Genomic DNA, 18014 nt, shown 5'->3' with positions numbered 1-18014 from the left:
GCCACAGATAAACTATCAGCTGAGAAAAGTTTTATGCTGAGCATATAAACTGATGCTTTATTGGATGGGGAGGGATAGGTATGCTGTTAACTGCTTTTTTAGAAATTCTTATTTTGGGTCAGTTTCTTAATAGTCTCCTTGCTTTTTTCCTTCTCTTAATTTTGTTCCCCCCCCTTTTTTTTTCTAATCAATGCATTTTTTAATCTGCTCATAGAGGAAAGATTTCTTTGGAAACAAAAATGATAGATAAAAATACATGGAAATTGTGATATTAAATTTAATACAACTTCAGCTAAAAGTGGTGACACTTGTGTTCAGTGAATGACCTGTGTGTTCCCTTCTATTTCTTAACTTTTAAAACTGTAGGACATTTAATCCTGCAGACTATGTGGAGTCTTCTGCTGATGACTTTGGGACAAAATCAGAGATTTGGGAGATTGGTCAGAATGATGCAGATGATGGCACAGGTAAGATGCTTCCAGAAGTGGAAGGACTGGAATGGAGACCTATAGCAAATTACAGTTAACTGTAAACTAACAGAATGATTATTTTAACTTATGAAAATGTAAATACATTTCACATGGCAAAGACTTCATTTTTATAGCTTAACTGCTGCTAAATTGCAGAGAACATGCTGTAGCCTGGGTAATTCTCTGGTTAAGTTGAAGGGAAGGCAAATGGAAATTTTGTTTTGTTTAGTACTATAACAATCCTTTGAGAAACAAATGAATTTGAGGAGTTAATGGAAGAACTTTGTATGTGAAGAATTGTTTAGATATGAAATACTGCTTAAGTTCTCACCTAATTCTAGTTAAGGGTCTAAGTACTGCTAAAACTGGTTGGTTAACAGGCATTGAGCAGTAGGATCTGATTATCTAAGTAGAAGCAAAAAAATGAAAAATGGTTGATAAATATAAATCTACTTGGTGACACTGAGATGGCTGTGGAATTTCCACCTATACAGCATAGGAACATGAGTATGTGAATGTCTGGGATGGAGGAGAGGTCCAAGATCTGTCACCTTTGAGGAGAATTCTCAGCTAAAGCACAATTAGGCACTTGAACAGAAACCAAAAGAACAGTGCCTTTCTGAAGATAGAGACAGCCATATGTTTCTGTATGAAGTTTCAAGTATGAAATATGCACTTCTGGCTAAAGGCAAGAGATGAGTCTGGAACTAAACCACTTAAAAGTGGTGATTCAGAAATAATGAATGTGACCTGTTCATCTATGATGTGGAAAAACAAGATTGCTAATTACCATACTCTGTGGCAGAAGATGAATACAAAGGAAGGTCTGTGTCATGATAAAGAAATTAATTTATGTTATTATCCACACATGGGAACCACAAACTGATAAAAGAGACTCTTAATTACTGAAACCAGCTTAAATGATTTTTTAACACCCCCTCTATCCAAGTGTGGAAGGAGAATACTGATACTGGAGACAAGTATGTGCTTTCTTGAGCACTGCAGTAAGCTTGTGTCACAGGTTACTTAGATTTACCTGTACCTGTGACAGGAGGCAGCCGCCCCGTAGGGTCCCTGGCCCAAAAGGGAAGGGAAAAGGGGAATGGGAAAAGAGAACAGCGGTGGCAATCTAAGGAGGAAAAACTTATTTTACTAAATATGATATCGGAATACAAGATAACAAGATAACACAATATAATACAATATGATTGAGGCTAATAAATTGAACAAAACAGAGAGAGAGAGTCCCCGAAAACCAAGAGGCCTACTGTGAATTCTAGGCAACACGGCTGGAACGCTTCCCACCCACCAAGTACACCCAGGTCCCTGGGCAAAAACAGTTCCATGTAAAGGTTTGCCCTTTCCAGAGACTGGAAGGACCCAAAAAGCTTTTCCCAACATGTTCTTTACGTGTACAACAGGGACCTTACCTAACTCTATAGTGTGGTGTGTAGGGGGCTAGATTGGCTAGGACCATCACGATCGACAGATCCTCTAGTATTGACCAACCAAGTGGCTTCTGCTAAATGCTACTCCCAGTTCTTAAATGTTCCACAACGCATTGCTTTCAACATAGTTTTCAACAACCCATTGTATCGTTCAGTTTTACCAGAAGCTGGTGCGTGGTAGGGGATATGATAAATCCACTCAATGCCATGATCTTTGGCCTAAGTATTCATAATGGAAGTTTTGATATGTGTCCCAATATCAGACTCAGTTCTTTCTGGGTGCCATGTGTCTCGCTCCAATTTAGGAGTGAGGCAAGGTTCTTTTGATATGTTATGCCCGGCGTGAGATTAAGAAGAAAAGCATTCAAATGTTGATCCGACCAGTTTATTGGAAATAATAGACAGCAGAGGGGATGGGGAAGGGAGAGCGGCGAATATCAAAATTAGGGTGATGGGGAAGGGAAAGTGGGCAATAGAAAAGGTAGAAAAGAGCAAGAATTACGTTAAAGCAGGGATAGTCACCTCCTGGATGCAGCAGCGACCCGTAGCACGTTGTTACGTTGGTCCGGGGCAAAATAAGCGTAGGGGAGAGCAGCAGCAGAGTAGCAGGCCGCAAACAGCAGATCGGTGCAGCACAGAGAAGGCGGTCAGAGTAGCGAGGTCTCAAGAAGTGGAGTCTCGGGCAGCGAGACATTTCTGGAAGGCTCGGGTCAGAGTCCTGTGAATTCCTCAGAGATGGCCATCTTCCTTGAGATAGGCCCACACAAAAAGACCACTTTAGGGCTATTAATCTGCATCTTATCTCCCTTTCCTAGCTCCCGGACTTGTCCATCTCTTAAACAAAGGGATTTCTTGAACCTTGGTTCCTGTGTGTCTCAGACAAAGGGAGTCCTGGAACCTTGGCCAGGACTTGCCTGAACTTGTCCATTTCAGCAAACTTTTGAGACAATAGTGTAAAAAGCATGGCCTCTTACACCATGTCACCACAGGACTTGTTTCTCAAGACACAGTATGGTGTTTCGAGCAGTAGCATGGGGTACTGCATATGTTTCAAGCCACCCAGTGGTTGCCTCCACCATGGTAAGCACATAACACTTAGTACTGCGAGATTGTGGCAAAGTGATATAATCAACCAGCAACGCCTCTCCATATTTATACTTTTGCCACCACCCCTCCTCCCAGAGAGGTTTCATCCTCTTGGCTTGTTTAATTATAGCACATATTTCACAGTCATGAATAATCTGCACAATAGCGTCCATAGTTAAATCCATCCCTTGATCTCTGGCCTACTTATATGTCGTGTCTCTTCCTTGATGGCCCGAGGTCTCATGGGCCCATTGAGCTCAAAATAATTCATCCTTGTGTTGCCAGTCCGAGTCTATTTGAGCCACCTCAGTTTTGGCAGCTTGATCTACCTGATGGTTATTTTGCTGTTCCTCAGTAGCCCGACTCTAGGGCACATGAGCATCAACATGGCGTACCATTACAACCATATTATTTATTCGGGCAGCAATGTCTTTCCACAGTTCAGCAGCCCAAATAGGTTTACCCCTCTGCTGCCAGTTATTTTGCTCCCACTGCTGTAACCACCCCCATAAGGCATTTGCCACCATCCATGAGTCAGTATAAAGATACAGCATTGGCCACCTCTCCCGTTCAGCAACATCTATGGCCAGTTGGACAGCTTTTACCTCTGCAAACTGACTTAATTCTCCTTTACCTTCAGTGGCCTCTGCAACCTGTCGTGTGGGGCTCCACACAGCAGCTTTCCATTTGCGATGCTTCCCGAAAATACGTCACGATCCATCAGAGAACAGGGCATATTTCTTTTCATTTTCTGGTAGTTCGTTGTATGGTGGGGCCTCCTTAGCACGTGAAACCTCTTCTGCTGGTGATGTTCCAAACTTTTTACCTTCAGGATAGTCCATGATCACATCTAAAATTCCTGGATGATTGAGGTTCCCCATCCGTGCTCGCTGTGTAATCAGTGGAATCCACTTGCTCCAGGTGGCATTGGTTGCATGATTGGTGGAGGGAACCTCTTCCCTGAACATCCAGTTCAGCACTGGCAGTGGTGGAGCACCACCCTGTTCCAATACAGTTTGGACCAACCCATGGCAAATGGTTGGGCTGTGTTTCCATCCCTGAGGCAAACAGTTCCAAGTATACTGAATGCCCCTCCAGGTGAAGGCAAAGTGTGGCCTACATTCTGCGGCCAAAGGAATGGAGAAGAAGGCGTTAGCAATGTCAGTGGTGGCATACCATTTGGCTGCTTTTGACTCCAGCTCATACTGGAGTTCCAACATGTCCGGCTCAGCAGCACTCAGTGGGGGTGTGACCTCATTCAGGCCACGGTAGTCTACTGTCAGCCTCCATTCTCCACTGGCTTTACGCACTGGCCATATGGGGCTGTTAAAAGGTGAGTGAGATTTGCTGATCACTCCCTGATTCTCCAACTGGCGAATCAAATCATGAATGGGGAGCAAGGAATCCTTGTTGGTGTGTTACTGCCGTCTGTGCACTGCCTTTGTAGCAATCGGTACCTGCTGCTCTTTTACTTGTAGCAGCCCCACAACAGACGTGTCCTCTGACAGGCCAGGCAAAACAGACAGCTGCTTAATGTTGTCCATATCTACAGCAGCTATTCCAAAGGCCCATCGATACCCCTTAGGATCCTTGAAATGCCCCCTTCTGTGGTAATCAATACCAAGTATGCATGGAGCCCCTGGGCCAGTCACAATAGAATGCTTTTGCCGGTCTTTACCAGTGAGGCTTATTTCGGCCTCCAACACAGTCAATTCTTGAGAGTCCCCAGTCACTCCAGAAATATGGATTGATTCTGTCCTTTCATGACTTGAGGGCATCAGTGTGCCCTGTGCATCGGTATCCACCATTGCCTTGTATTTCTGTGGTTGTGATGTGCCAGGCCATCGAATCCACACAGTCCAATAAACTCTATTATCCCTCTCCCTCCCCTGACTGAGGGCAGGGCCCCTCTATTGGTTACCTGTGATGACTGGAGCAGCTGTACTGGTGGTTGGTCTGTTTTGTAGTTCTCTCACCTGTGCTCATAGTACAGGAGTAGGCTGGTCGTGCCACTTCCTCATATCTTCTCCGTGGTCATGTAGGTAGCGCCACTTGGAAACACGCAGTGCAATCTTACTGTTGTTCATTGCTCGAGCTGGAAAGTGTGTGCGTCTCATAGCTGAGACTTTTGATGATACAGGTGAGGAGTAGGACTGGAATACTTTGATCCGATCCTTCATTAGTCCTGGTGGCCCGTACAGGGATTGACCTTCATCTGTCGTTTCTGATACTACTACGGGATCATTGCAATTAGTCGATGGAAACAATTTCTTGTGCATTTCATCCAGTCGGTCTTCTAGCCATGAGATGGCAGAAACTGCGGCACGTAGTGGGGGGAGCTGCTGTTCGTAGTTATGAACTGTCATAATCAGTTCAAAAACTCGGGGTTTTCTCTGGTTGTCCAAGTATCTTTCAAACATTTTACCAGTGTCTGAGCATATCTTTCTGGTGCTGTACTTGTGAGTTTCTGCCACATGCTAGGCTTGGTCCTCACTCTCTCAGGATCACGGTCGTGTGGATCAGGGTTGTACAACATTTCCACCACGGCCATTTCCCTCAGGTTATAGTAATAGTAATAGTCTCGTGCGGGTTGGAAGGGACCTTAGAGATCATCGAGTCCAACCCCCGGGATTCGAGCCTCTGTGCTGCAGAGTGGCACTTCTACCACTTGCACCACAGGGGGGATTCGAACCCCGGGCCCTGGTGTTGCAAGGCGGCATTCCTACCACTGCGCCACCAGGGCACACAGGTACTAGATACCTTTTTCGATGGTATCCCACTTAATAATTTGAGGCTTCAAAGCATCCTTGAAGGGGTACCTTTCTCTCATGGCTTCTAATAGTTGGTCCCAATGGGTGGCAGCTCCATCCAAACATCTGCTAATCCCTCTGTCGATAGTTGGGTCTCTGGCAGTGCTTCCTAGAACTTACCATCGGGGGCGTTGTTATTCCATGTGTCACGGTTTAAAGAAAAATCTACCCGTGTCCGTGACAGGGGGCCGTGGGCCCTGCAGGGGCCCTAGGCCGAAAGGAAAAAAGTTAATTAGGAAAAGAAAACAGCGGCAACAATCTAAGGAGGCACAATTATTTACTAAATACTATATCAAAATACAGAATAACACAATATAATATAATATAATATAATATAATATAATATAATATAATATAATATAATTGAAATTAAGCTAACGAATCAAGCAAAATAGGAGAGAGAATGAGTCCCGAAACCGAGAGGCCTACTGTGAATCTAGGCGAAACGGTGAAGGATCCCACGCACTCCCCTGAATGCCAGAACTCGAAAGACGTCAGTCTAGCCTGGGAGAGAGATAATAGTGTCCAGGTCCCGTGACCCATCTCTGACCATGTTGTTCTCTGGGAGATGTAGTCTTCTTCTGTAAGTTGCAGATTCAGTAAAATTATTCATGCTTTATATGATGTTATGATGTGGAATACTGATAGTAAAATTACAAAATTATTAAACCATGACACCATGGAAGTGGAGTATGAACCTTTTAATGATCCATACTGCACATGATGTTATGATTTGGAATATTGACAGCAACATTAGAAAACCATGACAATCAGTAATGGTAACGATGTCTTGTTCACCTCCTACTCTTTCAGGACTTGTTCTTACCCTCCTGGGCATTGGTAACCACAATCTTATTGACTGCCCCTCCCCTGGACTCAGTGGCACTTCCCCTGGATCTCAGAGCCACTCTTCTCGACCTCTTTCCTCCTTTTCTCTTACAGTGTCTGCTTCCTTTCCTTTCCCCTCCTCTTTTTTCTTCTGTTCTAACTGAGTTGAGATTCGTTTCATTTTCCATCCTCTTACAGGGGTAACTGACATTGATTCTGGTGCCTCCTGTGGTTGTTCAGGTTGGTCAGTTCCAATGCTCTCACTCTGCAGCTTGGCTCAGAGTCTGTCTCATTCATTTATGAGGGTATTTAGTTCAGATTTGAGCATGACTCGATGAGCCTGAATGTTTTTTAGTTCAATTTGGAGACTGAATTTTGCGTGTTGGAAGGCATCTCGCTCAGTTTTGAATACATCCTGTTTGGACTTGAGGATTTCCCTTTCAGACCAGAGGGTGTCTTGTTCAGATGGGAGGGCATCTCGCTTGGACCAGAGAGTGTCTTTTTGAAACTGAAGGTTGTTGAATTTGGACTGAAGGGAGTCTCTTGGTTAGCAGGCCGTCTCTCAGATTGGAAGGCTTTCTGTTTGAACTGTAAGGTGTCCCATTGAGATTGGAGACCGTTGAGTTTGGATTGCAGGGAGTATCTCTTGATTCAGAGGGCATCTCTCTCGAGTTGGAGGGAGTCTTGTTTAAAAATCACAAGTTCTGTAGAATTAGTAGCTCCCTCTGGAATCAAGGCTAAAAGAGAAAGTGGGATCATTTTTTTTTTTTCCTCTTTTACAGAAGCAAGATAGTAGTGCTTGGATTTAACAGATATCCCAGAATAATGGCAGTCCACCTGGATTTTCAAGGTTATGCTGTTCAGTGAGCACCTCCAGAAGGGATATAATTCTCCTAACGAAGTTCTCCAAGAGCAGAGAGAGATTCGTTCTAAAAGCTAAAAAGCAGCTTTTGCCCGCATTCTCCACCAAGAATGTTGACAGTTTACGGGCTGGTTCTGTCTGGTTCTGGGACTAGTGGGGCAGAGGGATCTGCAGATCCTTGCCTCCAAAACGGGGAAACAGGAGACCCCAAAATAATTAAAAACAGTGGCAACGATCTGAGGAAAAACAAACTAATTTACTAAATATGGTATCAGAATGCAAGATAGCACACTCTAATACAATATAATTAGAATTGAAGCTAATAAATCAAATATAATGAGAGAGTGTCTGAAAGGTGGAAAGGCCTCACCATAATGTTGTAGTGAGATGCGCAATCAGATTGAGCAGCATGGAGGAGAACCGAAAAAATGGGAAGGTCTCGTGACCTTGCCAGACAGTATATCTCCTCTCTGACCACAAAGCCCCCTGTGGTATGTAGTTCTTCTCTTCCGGACAGGTGACCGGAACTGGAGCATTAACACTTTAAATCTCAGTGCACTACATGTAATGATGTGGAAAAGCAGTAACCAAAAATAATAAAACCATAACATTATGGAAACCTGTAAAGTCTGTTGCGGGCTAGTGAATATTAGATAAGATTATACGCAGAGTAAAGATAGAGTGGAAATCCCTCTTTATTCTCCACTACCTACTTCCATATCTTCTTTCTTCTACAAAGAAGGAAACAAAATTAGCTTGTTCTAGCAACATAGAGGATTAAAAAGGAGATAGTGGGTAACTACCTGGAGAAACAAAACAAATTTTGCATATCAAAATGTTTTCTGAAGGCTTCTTTACCATTTAATTTTTCTGTGGAGTTTTAGGTTCTTATGAAGTATTTCCTCTTTATGCCAGTGCTGGTAGAGGACTAACTTCAAAGTTTCCAGTTAAAAAGAAATACATTACTTGTTTCCAAAATATAGTTTCTCCCATATATGTTCTCAAAATGCTCTAGAATCTCTTACCCTGAATCATTGCAGATGACAGAGAAGTCACAACAGACTGAGTGAGAGGTATTTCTACAGGCATCATTGTGTAATTCTATAGAAAATATAGCTGATTCTGTGGAGGTAAAAACTTGGAGTTGCTGGTTGAAATAGAAACAGAGTAAGGGTTGGGTTAAATCTTAATGATTTGTAACTTTTTTTGTGTAATTGTTTTCCAAATAATTCAACATCCTAGTTCTTATAAAAGTAAGGTACTACAGAAAGGCAAAGAGAAGGAACAGGTGGAAGGAAACAAAATTCCCAATGTTTTTCCAAAAAGAAATATACAAACTGATACTTTTGTGCAGGTGTGCTGAGTCTTAATTCTCTTACCTTTTTGTAATGTACAAGGCAATGAGATATCTCAAACAACAGACTGCATCAGTTCTTAAAAACTAGTTAGGATGGAGGTGTTCAATTTTCAAAGTAGATCATAAAAAATAGATGTATTTTGGTAATTTACGTATGCCTTAACTTTGACAGCATTTCATAGTTTTCACAGAAAAACAACATTTATATAATGGTTATGAGCAGCCTTAAATAACTCTGAAACTGAAGAACGACAACCAAGAAAAAAAAATTCTGGTATATCTGCCACGGAGGGAGAATATTATGTAGTGGCTCGAAGTTGCAAGGAAATATGCTTTTTTAGGACTGCTATAGAAGTTAGTAGGAATGTTTTAAAGAATCCTTCAAGCCATTTTACAATGTGGATATAATCCAGAAAAAAAGGATTAGCACAAGTTTTAGACCAAAATAAAATGATTTTGGGGCAAATATGTATGTCTGATAATTCAGTAAAGGAAAACAAAAAGTAATGGGAAGTGAGAAATTGGAGGAAAATAATTGAAGTTTTACCAAAACCATATATTATGCATGGTATTACCCTTATGACTTTCTGAAACTGAACTTGTTGCAGAAGAAAACAAGAGAGTCACATATGGAAGTATAAGCTGAAGTGGATATAACAGGGATCCTTGAAAACACAAAGTATAAGTTCAGTGGAAAACACAGCTGTTAAAAAGTAATGCTTTGCAAGGTGTGGGTGTAAATGTTAGGAAGATAATATCTGGAGGTACAATAATGCCAAGGTGGATTATGGACAAAAAGGCTACTGTCACACTCATGGCAAGATCAATCTTAGAATCCTGTCAATACCAGAAAGCTGTTAGCAATATAGAATTAATTTGGAGAAGAGCAGTAAAACAGCTGAGACTGGAAGTATTGTTTTTGGAAGGTAGAGTGTTAAGTGACAGTAATGAACATGGCCTGGGTCAACTAATAAAATGGTATAAAATTGTGTTCATTATTTGAAGTTGAATGTTTAGAAGTGTAGTCATCAGTAAAAGCAATAGGTAAATATTTACATGGAATGTTAAGAAAAAGTCCCACGTATTATTCCAAACAGCTCCAGTATCCCAAAGGTGTGTATGTGGGGGGGGGGGGGAAAGGGGGGGGAAAGGGGGGGGATGATGTGAAAGTTAGGTGTGCTGTGTTGAGGCTTTGTTTCTTTGTTTGAATGGACTGAGCTCTGTTGTTGGAGTTCTGGCACTAGCACAAGGTTTGTCTTCTACAGAAATGGATCTTGCTCTGGCTGACATGAATCATGTAATCATAGAATCATAGAATTACCCAGGTTGGAAAAGACCTCAAAGATCATCAAGTCCAACCGCAGCCTAACCAGTACCCTAACTATAAAAACCCTACGCTAAATCATATCCCTGAGTACCACATCCAAACAGCTCTTAAACACAACCAGGGATGGCGATTCAACCACCTCCCTGGGGAGCCTATTCCAGTACCTAACTACCTTTTCTGTAAATAAGTTCTTCCTAATATCCAACCTAAACTTGCCCTGGCGCAACTTGAGGCCATTTCCCCTCGTCCTGTCACTTGTCACTAGTGAGAAGAGACCTGCCCCACTCTCACTGTAAGAGCCTTTCAGGTACTGGAAGAGGGCGATAAGGCCTCCCCTCAGCCTCCTTTTCCCCAGACTAAACAGCCCCAGCTCCTTCAGCTTCTCCTCATAGGCCGTATTCTCCAAGCCCTTCATGAGCCTCGTTGCCCTTCTCTGGACCTGCTCCAGTACCTCCATGTCTTTCCTGTGCTGAGGTGCCCAAAACTGAGCACAGTACTCGAGGTGAGGCCTCACCAATGCCGAGTACAGGGGCAGGATGACTTCCCTAGTCCTGCTCACCACACCATTCCTGATAAAAGCCAGGATGCCATTGGCCTTCTTGGCCACCTGTACACACTGCTGGCTCATATTCAGCCGAGTCTCCATCGGCACACCAAGGTCCCTTTCCATCAGACAGCTTTCCAGACACACCTCCCCAAGCCTGTAGGGTTGCCTGGGGTTGTTGTGACCAAAATGCAGGACCTGACACTTGGCCCTATTGAAACTCATGCTGTTAACTTTGGCCCATTGATTAAGTCTGTCCAGGTCCCTCTGTAGTGCCCTTCTCCCCTCAGGCAGATCAACACTCCCTCCCAGCTTAGTGTCGTCTGCAAAATTGCTGAGGGTGCACTCAATCCCCTCATCCAGATCATCAATGAAGATGTTAAAAAGAAGTGGCCCATGCACCAAGCCCTGGGGGACGCCGCTCGTGACTGGCCGCCAACTGGATTCCACTCCATTGACCACAACCCTCTGGGCCCGGCCATCCAGCCAGCTCTTCACCCAGCAGAGCGTGCGCCCATCCAAACCATGGGCAGCCAGCTTCTCTACCAGAATGTTATGGGGGACAGTGTCAAAGGCCTTACTGAAGTCCAGGTAGATCACATCAACAGCCTTACCTTCATCTACCAAGCAGGTCACCTTGTCATAGAATGAAATCAGGTTAGTCAGGCAGGATCTACCGTTCATAAACCCATGCTGACTAGGTCTGATCTTCTGGCTGACGTTTAGTTGTTCCATGATGGTACCTGAGATTATCCTTTCCATAACCTTCCCGGGCACCGAGGTGAGACTGATGGGCCTGTAGCTGCCAGGATCATCTTTCCGGCCCTTTTTGAAGACGGGCATCACATTCGCCAGCCTCCAGTCCACTGGGACATCCCCAGTCAGCCAAGACTGCTGAAAAATTACGGAGAGTGGTTTGGCAACCACATCCGCCAACTCCCTCAGCACTCTAGGGTGCGAACCATCCGGCCCCATGGACTTATAAACATCCAGCTTTCGAAGCAGGTCCAGAACCATCTCATCGCAGATCACGCAGGGCTCGTTTTGTTCCTGCTTCCCATCTACCAGCGCAGGGGGCTGTGTTCCCAGGGAATTACAATCATTACTATTGAAGACCGAGGCAAAGAAGGTATTAAGTACCCCAGTCTTATCCTGATCCTTGGTGACCAAGTTGCCCTCAGAATACAACAAGGGATGGAGATTTTCCTTAGCCTTCCTCTTGCTGTTGATGTGTTTCTAAAAATATTTACTGTTCTCCTTAACCTTAGTGGCCAAGCTCAGTTCTAGCTGCACCTTGGCTTTCCTAATTTCCTCCCTGCACAGCCTCACTACATACCTGTAATCCTCATAAGTAGCTTGCCCACTCTTCCAGAGACCGTAAACTCTCTTTTTGTTCATGAAATCAAGCCAAAGATCTCTGGTCAACCATCCCGGCCTCCTCGCCCCTCGGCTCGTCTTTCGCGATTTTGGGACAGTCAGCTCCTGTGCCTTTAGGACAATTTTCTTAAAGTATTCCCAGCCTTCCTGGGCTCCCACACTCTCCAAAGTTACCCCTCAGGGGACCCTCTCAACCACGGTCCTAAGGAGGTTAAAGTCGGACTTCCGGAAGTCCAAGGTGGCAGTTCTGCTGACTCTCCTCTACTGTTCGACAAGGATCGAGAAATCTAGCATTTCATGATCACTTTGTCCCAGATGGCCTCCAACCTTTACATCCCCCACCAGACCTTCTCTGTTAAAAAACAGCAGGTCCAGAATTTTGCTTCCCCTCGTCGGCTCCATCACCAGCTGTGTCAGGAAGTTATCTCCCACACACTCTAGGAACCTCCAGGACTGTTCCCTATCTGCTGTATTGTAATTCCAGCAGATGTCCGGGAAGTTGAAATCCCCCACCAGAGTGGGGGGGAGTAACCTCGAGACCTCCCCCAATTGTTTATAAAGCATCCCATCCACTTTTTCATCCTGTGTAGGTGGCCTGTAGCAAACTCCCACAGTAACATCAGTATTGTTGGCCTTAGCTTTTATTCTGATCCATAAGCTTTCGACCTTATCATCACCTTTTTTGATTTCCACGCATTCATAGTCTTTTTTACCATAGAGAGCTACACCACTGCCTTTCCTACCTAGTCTATTTTTTTTTTTGAAAAGTTGGTAGCCCTCAATCACTGCACTCTAGCTGTGGGAGTCATTCCACCATGTTTCCATGACGGCAACTATATCAAAACTTTCTGAACACACTATGGCCTCCAGCTCCTCTTGTTTATTACCCATGCTGTGTGCATTAGCATAAAGGCACTTGAGCTTGGCCTCCTTGTGATCAGCAGCAGCCCTAATTGCCTCGTGACTACTATTAGGTGTTTCCACAGCCACCAGCTTGACACCAGCTCTCGTTTTTTTCCTACAAGGGGGTGAGTCACTCTCCTCCTTCACCAAGGGCCAAGACCTCAGGGGCTTAGAAGCACACCCCTCTCCTGCAAGCACAGGGACATTGCATATAGTCTCCGTTTTGGTGGCCCCAGCTACAACCCCACCCCCTTCGTACCTAGTTTAAAGCCCTCTGGATGAACCTACCGAATTCTCTTTTTAAGGTCCCTTTTGACCGGTGGGAGACAAGGTCAAAAAACCTGAACCCCTGCCAGGCACACCAAGCTCGGAGCCAGGTATTGATCTGTTGGCCCGTTATATTGAATCCCTCATTCTTCCCTGAAACAGGAGGGATAGAGGTGAACACAACTTGTGCTCCCAAGCCCTTTACCTGTCTCCCCAAGGCTCTGAAATCCTTTTTCAGAGTCCTCATGGACGTTCTGCCTAACTCATCACTACCAGCTTGGAATAGTAATAGGGGATAGTAGTCAGTGGGGTGGACTAGGGAAGAAAGTTTCTTCCTCACATCCTTAACCCAGGCACCCGGGAGGCAGCAGACCTCCCTATGTAGAGGGTCTGGTCTACATATTGGCCCTTCTGCTTCCTTCAGTACAGAGTCACCAATAATGATGACCTGTCGTTTTTTCTTAGTTGGTGACGTTCTAATGGTGGGTGAAGAGCGGTTAGACTCAGGGGGCACCACCAACTAAGGAGTATCGTCATCCCCATCAGAGGGCCTAATCAGCTTAGGGAGTTCCCTTTTAGGCAGTTCCTCCATCCTCTCTCCACTCATCTCCTCTTTGATTTCCAATTCCTGATAATGTCTGATATGAAATAAATACAGGTGTAATAAATATGGGGATGAATTTATTTAAAGAAGAAATATCAGAGGAAATGACCGTGTTGATCAGGAGAGGGAAAAGAAAATCCACTGTCTCCAAAGAGACTCAATGGGCTTCACCTCCTTTCTAGAATTCATGTCAAAATGTGTGGTTTAGTCTAGAAATCTGAGGTACTGTAATACTTTTGGCTTGTTCTCATACGATCATTAGTTATTTTTCAAGTGCCACAATATTTTGAAGAAAGAATTGTCTAGTTAGGGGCTATTTGGTTAAAAAAATTAAACAAAGCAAACAAACAAACAAAAAAACACATGAGGAGGAAATGTTTCAGGCAATTTTTTATTACTCCACAGAGCTAACACAGAGTGGATGTTATCTTGTTCAGGTCTTCCAAATAATTTTGGATTCCCAGGTAAAATGCATGCAGTAAAATACACCAATGCATGCAACTTGGGAAATAAACAGGAGAAGCTGGAAGCTACTGTGTGTCACGGGTTACTTAGATTTACCTATGCCCGTGACAGGGGAAGCCACCCCGTGGGCCCCCCTCGGGGCCCGGAAAGGAGGGGGAAAAGGGGAATGGGATAAAAACAGCGGCAATCTAAGGAGGAAAAACTTATTTTACTAAATATGATATTGAAATACAAGATAACACAATATAATATAATTGAGGCTAACAAATCGAGCAAACAGAGAGAGAGAGAGTCCCCGAAAAACGAGAGGCCTACTGTGAACTCTAGGCGACACGGCTGGAACGCTTCCCACTCTCCGAGAAGTTCGAGAGAAGAAGGAGGGCACTCCAGCCTGGGAACGAGATTATATAGCGTCCTGGTCCCGTGACTTATCGTTACCCCTGTTGTTCTCTGGGATATGTAGTCTTCTTCTGTGGACTTCACATTCAATAGAAGTATCCATACTTTACATGATGTTATGATGTGGAATACTGATAGCAAAATTACAAAATTACAAAACCATGACATTCCACCCCTTATTCTACATTATTTCATCATGGTTTATATATATATACATATATATACACATATGTAAAACTATGATAGCTAAATAGTAGAATTGTATGTAACATAACTAAATGTACAACTATAATAACTAAAATACACTACACATGCAAACATATATATATAGATACATAAAATTATTGACTGCACTCCCCCAGCATCAAATTCCTTTGTGGTACACATTGAACATCCCCATCCTTCTGCATTACCCACCAAGTGCACCCAGGTCCCTGGGCAAAGACAGTTCCACGGATAGGTTTGCCCTTTCCAGAAGCTGGAAGGACCCAAACAGCTTTTCCCAACATGTTCTTTACATGTACAACAGGGACCTTATCTCCTTCTACAGTGTGTAGGGGGCTAGATTGGCTAGGACCATCACGATTGACAGATCCTCTAGTATTGACCAACCAAGTGGCTTCTGCCAGATTCTTCTCCCAGTGCTTAAATGTTCCACCACCCATTGCTTTCAACATAGTTTTCAACAACCCATTATATCGTTCAATTTTACCAGAAGCTGGTGCATGGTAGGGGATATGATAAATCCAATCAATGCCATGATCTTTGGCCCAAGTATTTATAAGGGAATTTTTGAAATGTGTCCCATTATCAGATTCAATTCTTTCTGGGGTGCTATGTCGCCACAAGACTTGTTTCTCAAGACCTAATATGGTGTTTCGAGCAGTAGCATGGGGTACTGCGTATGTTTCAAGCCACCCAGTGGTTGCCTCTACCATGGTGAGTACATAACACTTACCACTGCGAGATCGTGGCTCTGTTAAAAGCTAAAAGAGCAACAGAAGAAAACACAGAAAAACAGCAACTCAATTTGCCCGCATTCTCCACCAAAATCTGTCACGGTTTGAACGAAAAATCCACCTGCGTCCGTGACAGGGGCCGTGGGCCCCGGAGGGGCCCTAGGCCGAAAGGAAAAAAAAAGTTAATTAGGAAAAAAAACAGCGGCAACGATCTAAGGAGGCACACTTATTTACTAAATACTATATCGAAATACAGGATAACACAATATAATACAATATAATTGAAAATTGAGCTAACGAATCAAGCAAAATAGGAGAATGAGTCCCGTAACCGAGAGGCCTACTGTGAATCTAGGCGAATGGCTGAAGGCTCCCACACACTCCCTGAACGCTAGAACTCGAAAGACGTCAGTCTGTTCTGCGACAGAGTTAATATAGAGTCCAGGTCCCGTGACCTATCGTGTTGTTCTCTGGGAGATGTAGTCTTCTTCTGTAAGTTGCAGATTCAGTAAAATTATTCATGCTTTATATGATGTTATGATGTGGAATACTGATAGCAAAAATTACAAAATTATTAAACCATGACACCTGGTGGGATGATTCCCATGACTGGAGTGTGGATATCGACAGCTACAAGCTGTTCAGAAGGGACAGAAGAGGAAGGAGGGGAGGGGGTTTGCTATCTATATCAGGAAAGGAATAGAATGTGAAGAGCTGTCCCTAAAGAATAGTCATGAGTTAGTCAAAAGCCTGTGGGTGACAGTTAGAGACCAAGGCAACAAAGGGCGTCTTCTGATCAATGTCTACTAAATGCCACCTGATCAAGCAGAGCCTGTTGATGAGGCCTACCTGCAACTACAGGAGACGTTGCGATAACAAGCTATTGTCCTGCTGGGGGAGCTGTAGGTGATCCAGGAGGCTCCTGGAATGCACTGAGAATAAATTTCTGAGCCAAACAATAGATGGCCCACTAGGGGGAATGCAATACTGGACCTGCTGTTCACCAATGTAAATTAACTGGTTGGTGTGACATCAGGATTGCAGGCTTCCTGAGCTTTAGGGACCATGTTATTGGTTGAGTTCACACTCCAGAGTAAGACAGGCAAAGAGTAAAATTAGGAAGCTGAACTTTAGGAAAGCTAACTTCCAGCTCTTCAAGGAGTCAGTCAACAAAACACTCTGAGAAACTGTCCTCGTGGGTAAGGGTGCAGAGCAGACCTGGCAGATCTTTAAGGAGACTTTCTTTCTTTCCCCTGTACTCAGCACTGGTGAAGCTGCACCTAGAGTACTGTGTCCAGTTTTGGGCCCCTCACTGCAAGAAAGACAAGGAGGCCCTGGAACGTGTTCAAAGGTGGGCAACAAAGCTGGTGAGGGGTCTGGAGCACAGGCCTTATGAGGAGAGGCTGAAGGAGCTGGCAATGTTCAGCCTGGAGAAGAGGAGGCTCAGGGGAGACCTTATTGCTCTCTATAACTTCCTGAAGGGAGGCTGTAGTGAGCTGGGGGTCGGCCTCTTTTCTCGTGTCATTAGTGATAGGACCAGAGGGAATGGTTTCAAGCTGCGGCAGGGGAGATTCAGGCTGGACATCAGGAAGTGTTACTTCTCAGAAAGGGTGGTCAGGCACTGGAATGCACTGCCCAGGGAGGTGGTTTAGTCACTGACCCTGGGGGTTTTCAAGGAGCAATTGGATGTTGTGTTGAGGGACATGGTTTAGTGGGAGCTATTGGTAATAGGTGAACGGTTGGACTGGATGATCTTTTAGGTCTTTTCCAACCTTGGAGATTCTATGTTTCTTCAGGGCACAAGAGCTCTCCATTCTTAGGTGTAGCAAGTCAGGAAAGGAAGGCAAGAGACTGTCGTGGCTGAATGGGGATCTGCTGGTTAAACTGAAGAGCAAGAAGAAAATGCAAAGGCAGTGGAAATGGGGACAGTTACTGTGGGAAAAGTACAGAGAGGCTGCTGTGCTGTGTAGGGATGGGATCAGGAAAGGCAAGGCACAGCTTGAAGTGAACTTGGCAAGGAATGCTAAGAACAAGAAAAGCTTCTACAGGTACCTCAACCAGAAAAGGAAAGTCCAGGAGGGCGTACCCACCCAGTGAGTGACACAGGCAGGCTGGTAACAACAGGCAAGGAGAAGGCTGAGGTCCTTAATGACTTTTTTGCCTCGGTCTTCCCTGATAACTGCTTGTCACACAGCCCTCAAACATTTGGTTTGGTTGGAGGAGATCAGGGAAGCAGTGTCCCTCCCACTGTAAGCAAAGATCAGGTTTGTGACCACCTGAGGAACCTGAACATCCACAAGTCTATGGG

At 44.3% G+C, this 18014-nt stretch overlaps 1 protein-coding gene across 20 annotated transcripts in view; it reads left to right on the top strand.

The window, feature by feature from the left end:
- The window catches only part of LOC146751609 (ubiquitin-associated protein 2-like), a 137077-nt gene that overhangs the window by 63491 nt on the left and 55572 nt on the right, over positions 1–18014 (top strand). For all 20 annotated transcript variants that reach the window (XR_014941329.1, XM_085533921.1, XM_085533924.1 and 17 more), the window contains one exon: positions 367–467. Coding sequence is in view for 19 of the 20 variants with exons in the window: in XM_085533921.1 (XP_085390047.1) it covers positions 367–467 (101 nt within the window). In the remaining variant the exon portion in view is untranslated. The remainder of the gene's footprint in view (positions 1–366; positions 468–18014) is intronic.

Source organism: Coturnix japonica, unplaced genomic scaffold (assembly GCF_054131305.1).
Source record: "Coturnix japonica strain WE unplaced genomic scaffold, WE-NBRP24 Scf071, whole genome shotgun sequence".
Taxonomy (NCBI): domain Eukaryota; kingdom Metazoa; phylum Chordata; class Aves; order Galliformes; family Phasianidae; genus Coturnix; species Coturnix japonica.
Note: the sequence above shows the minus strand (reverse complement) of the source record. Positions and strands in the feature narration are given on the sequence as shown.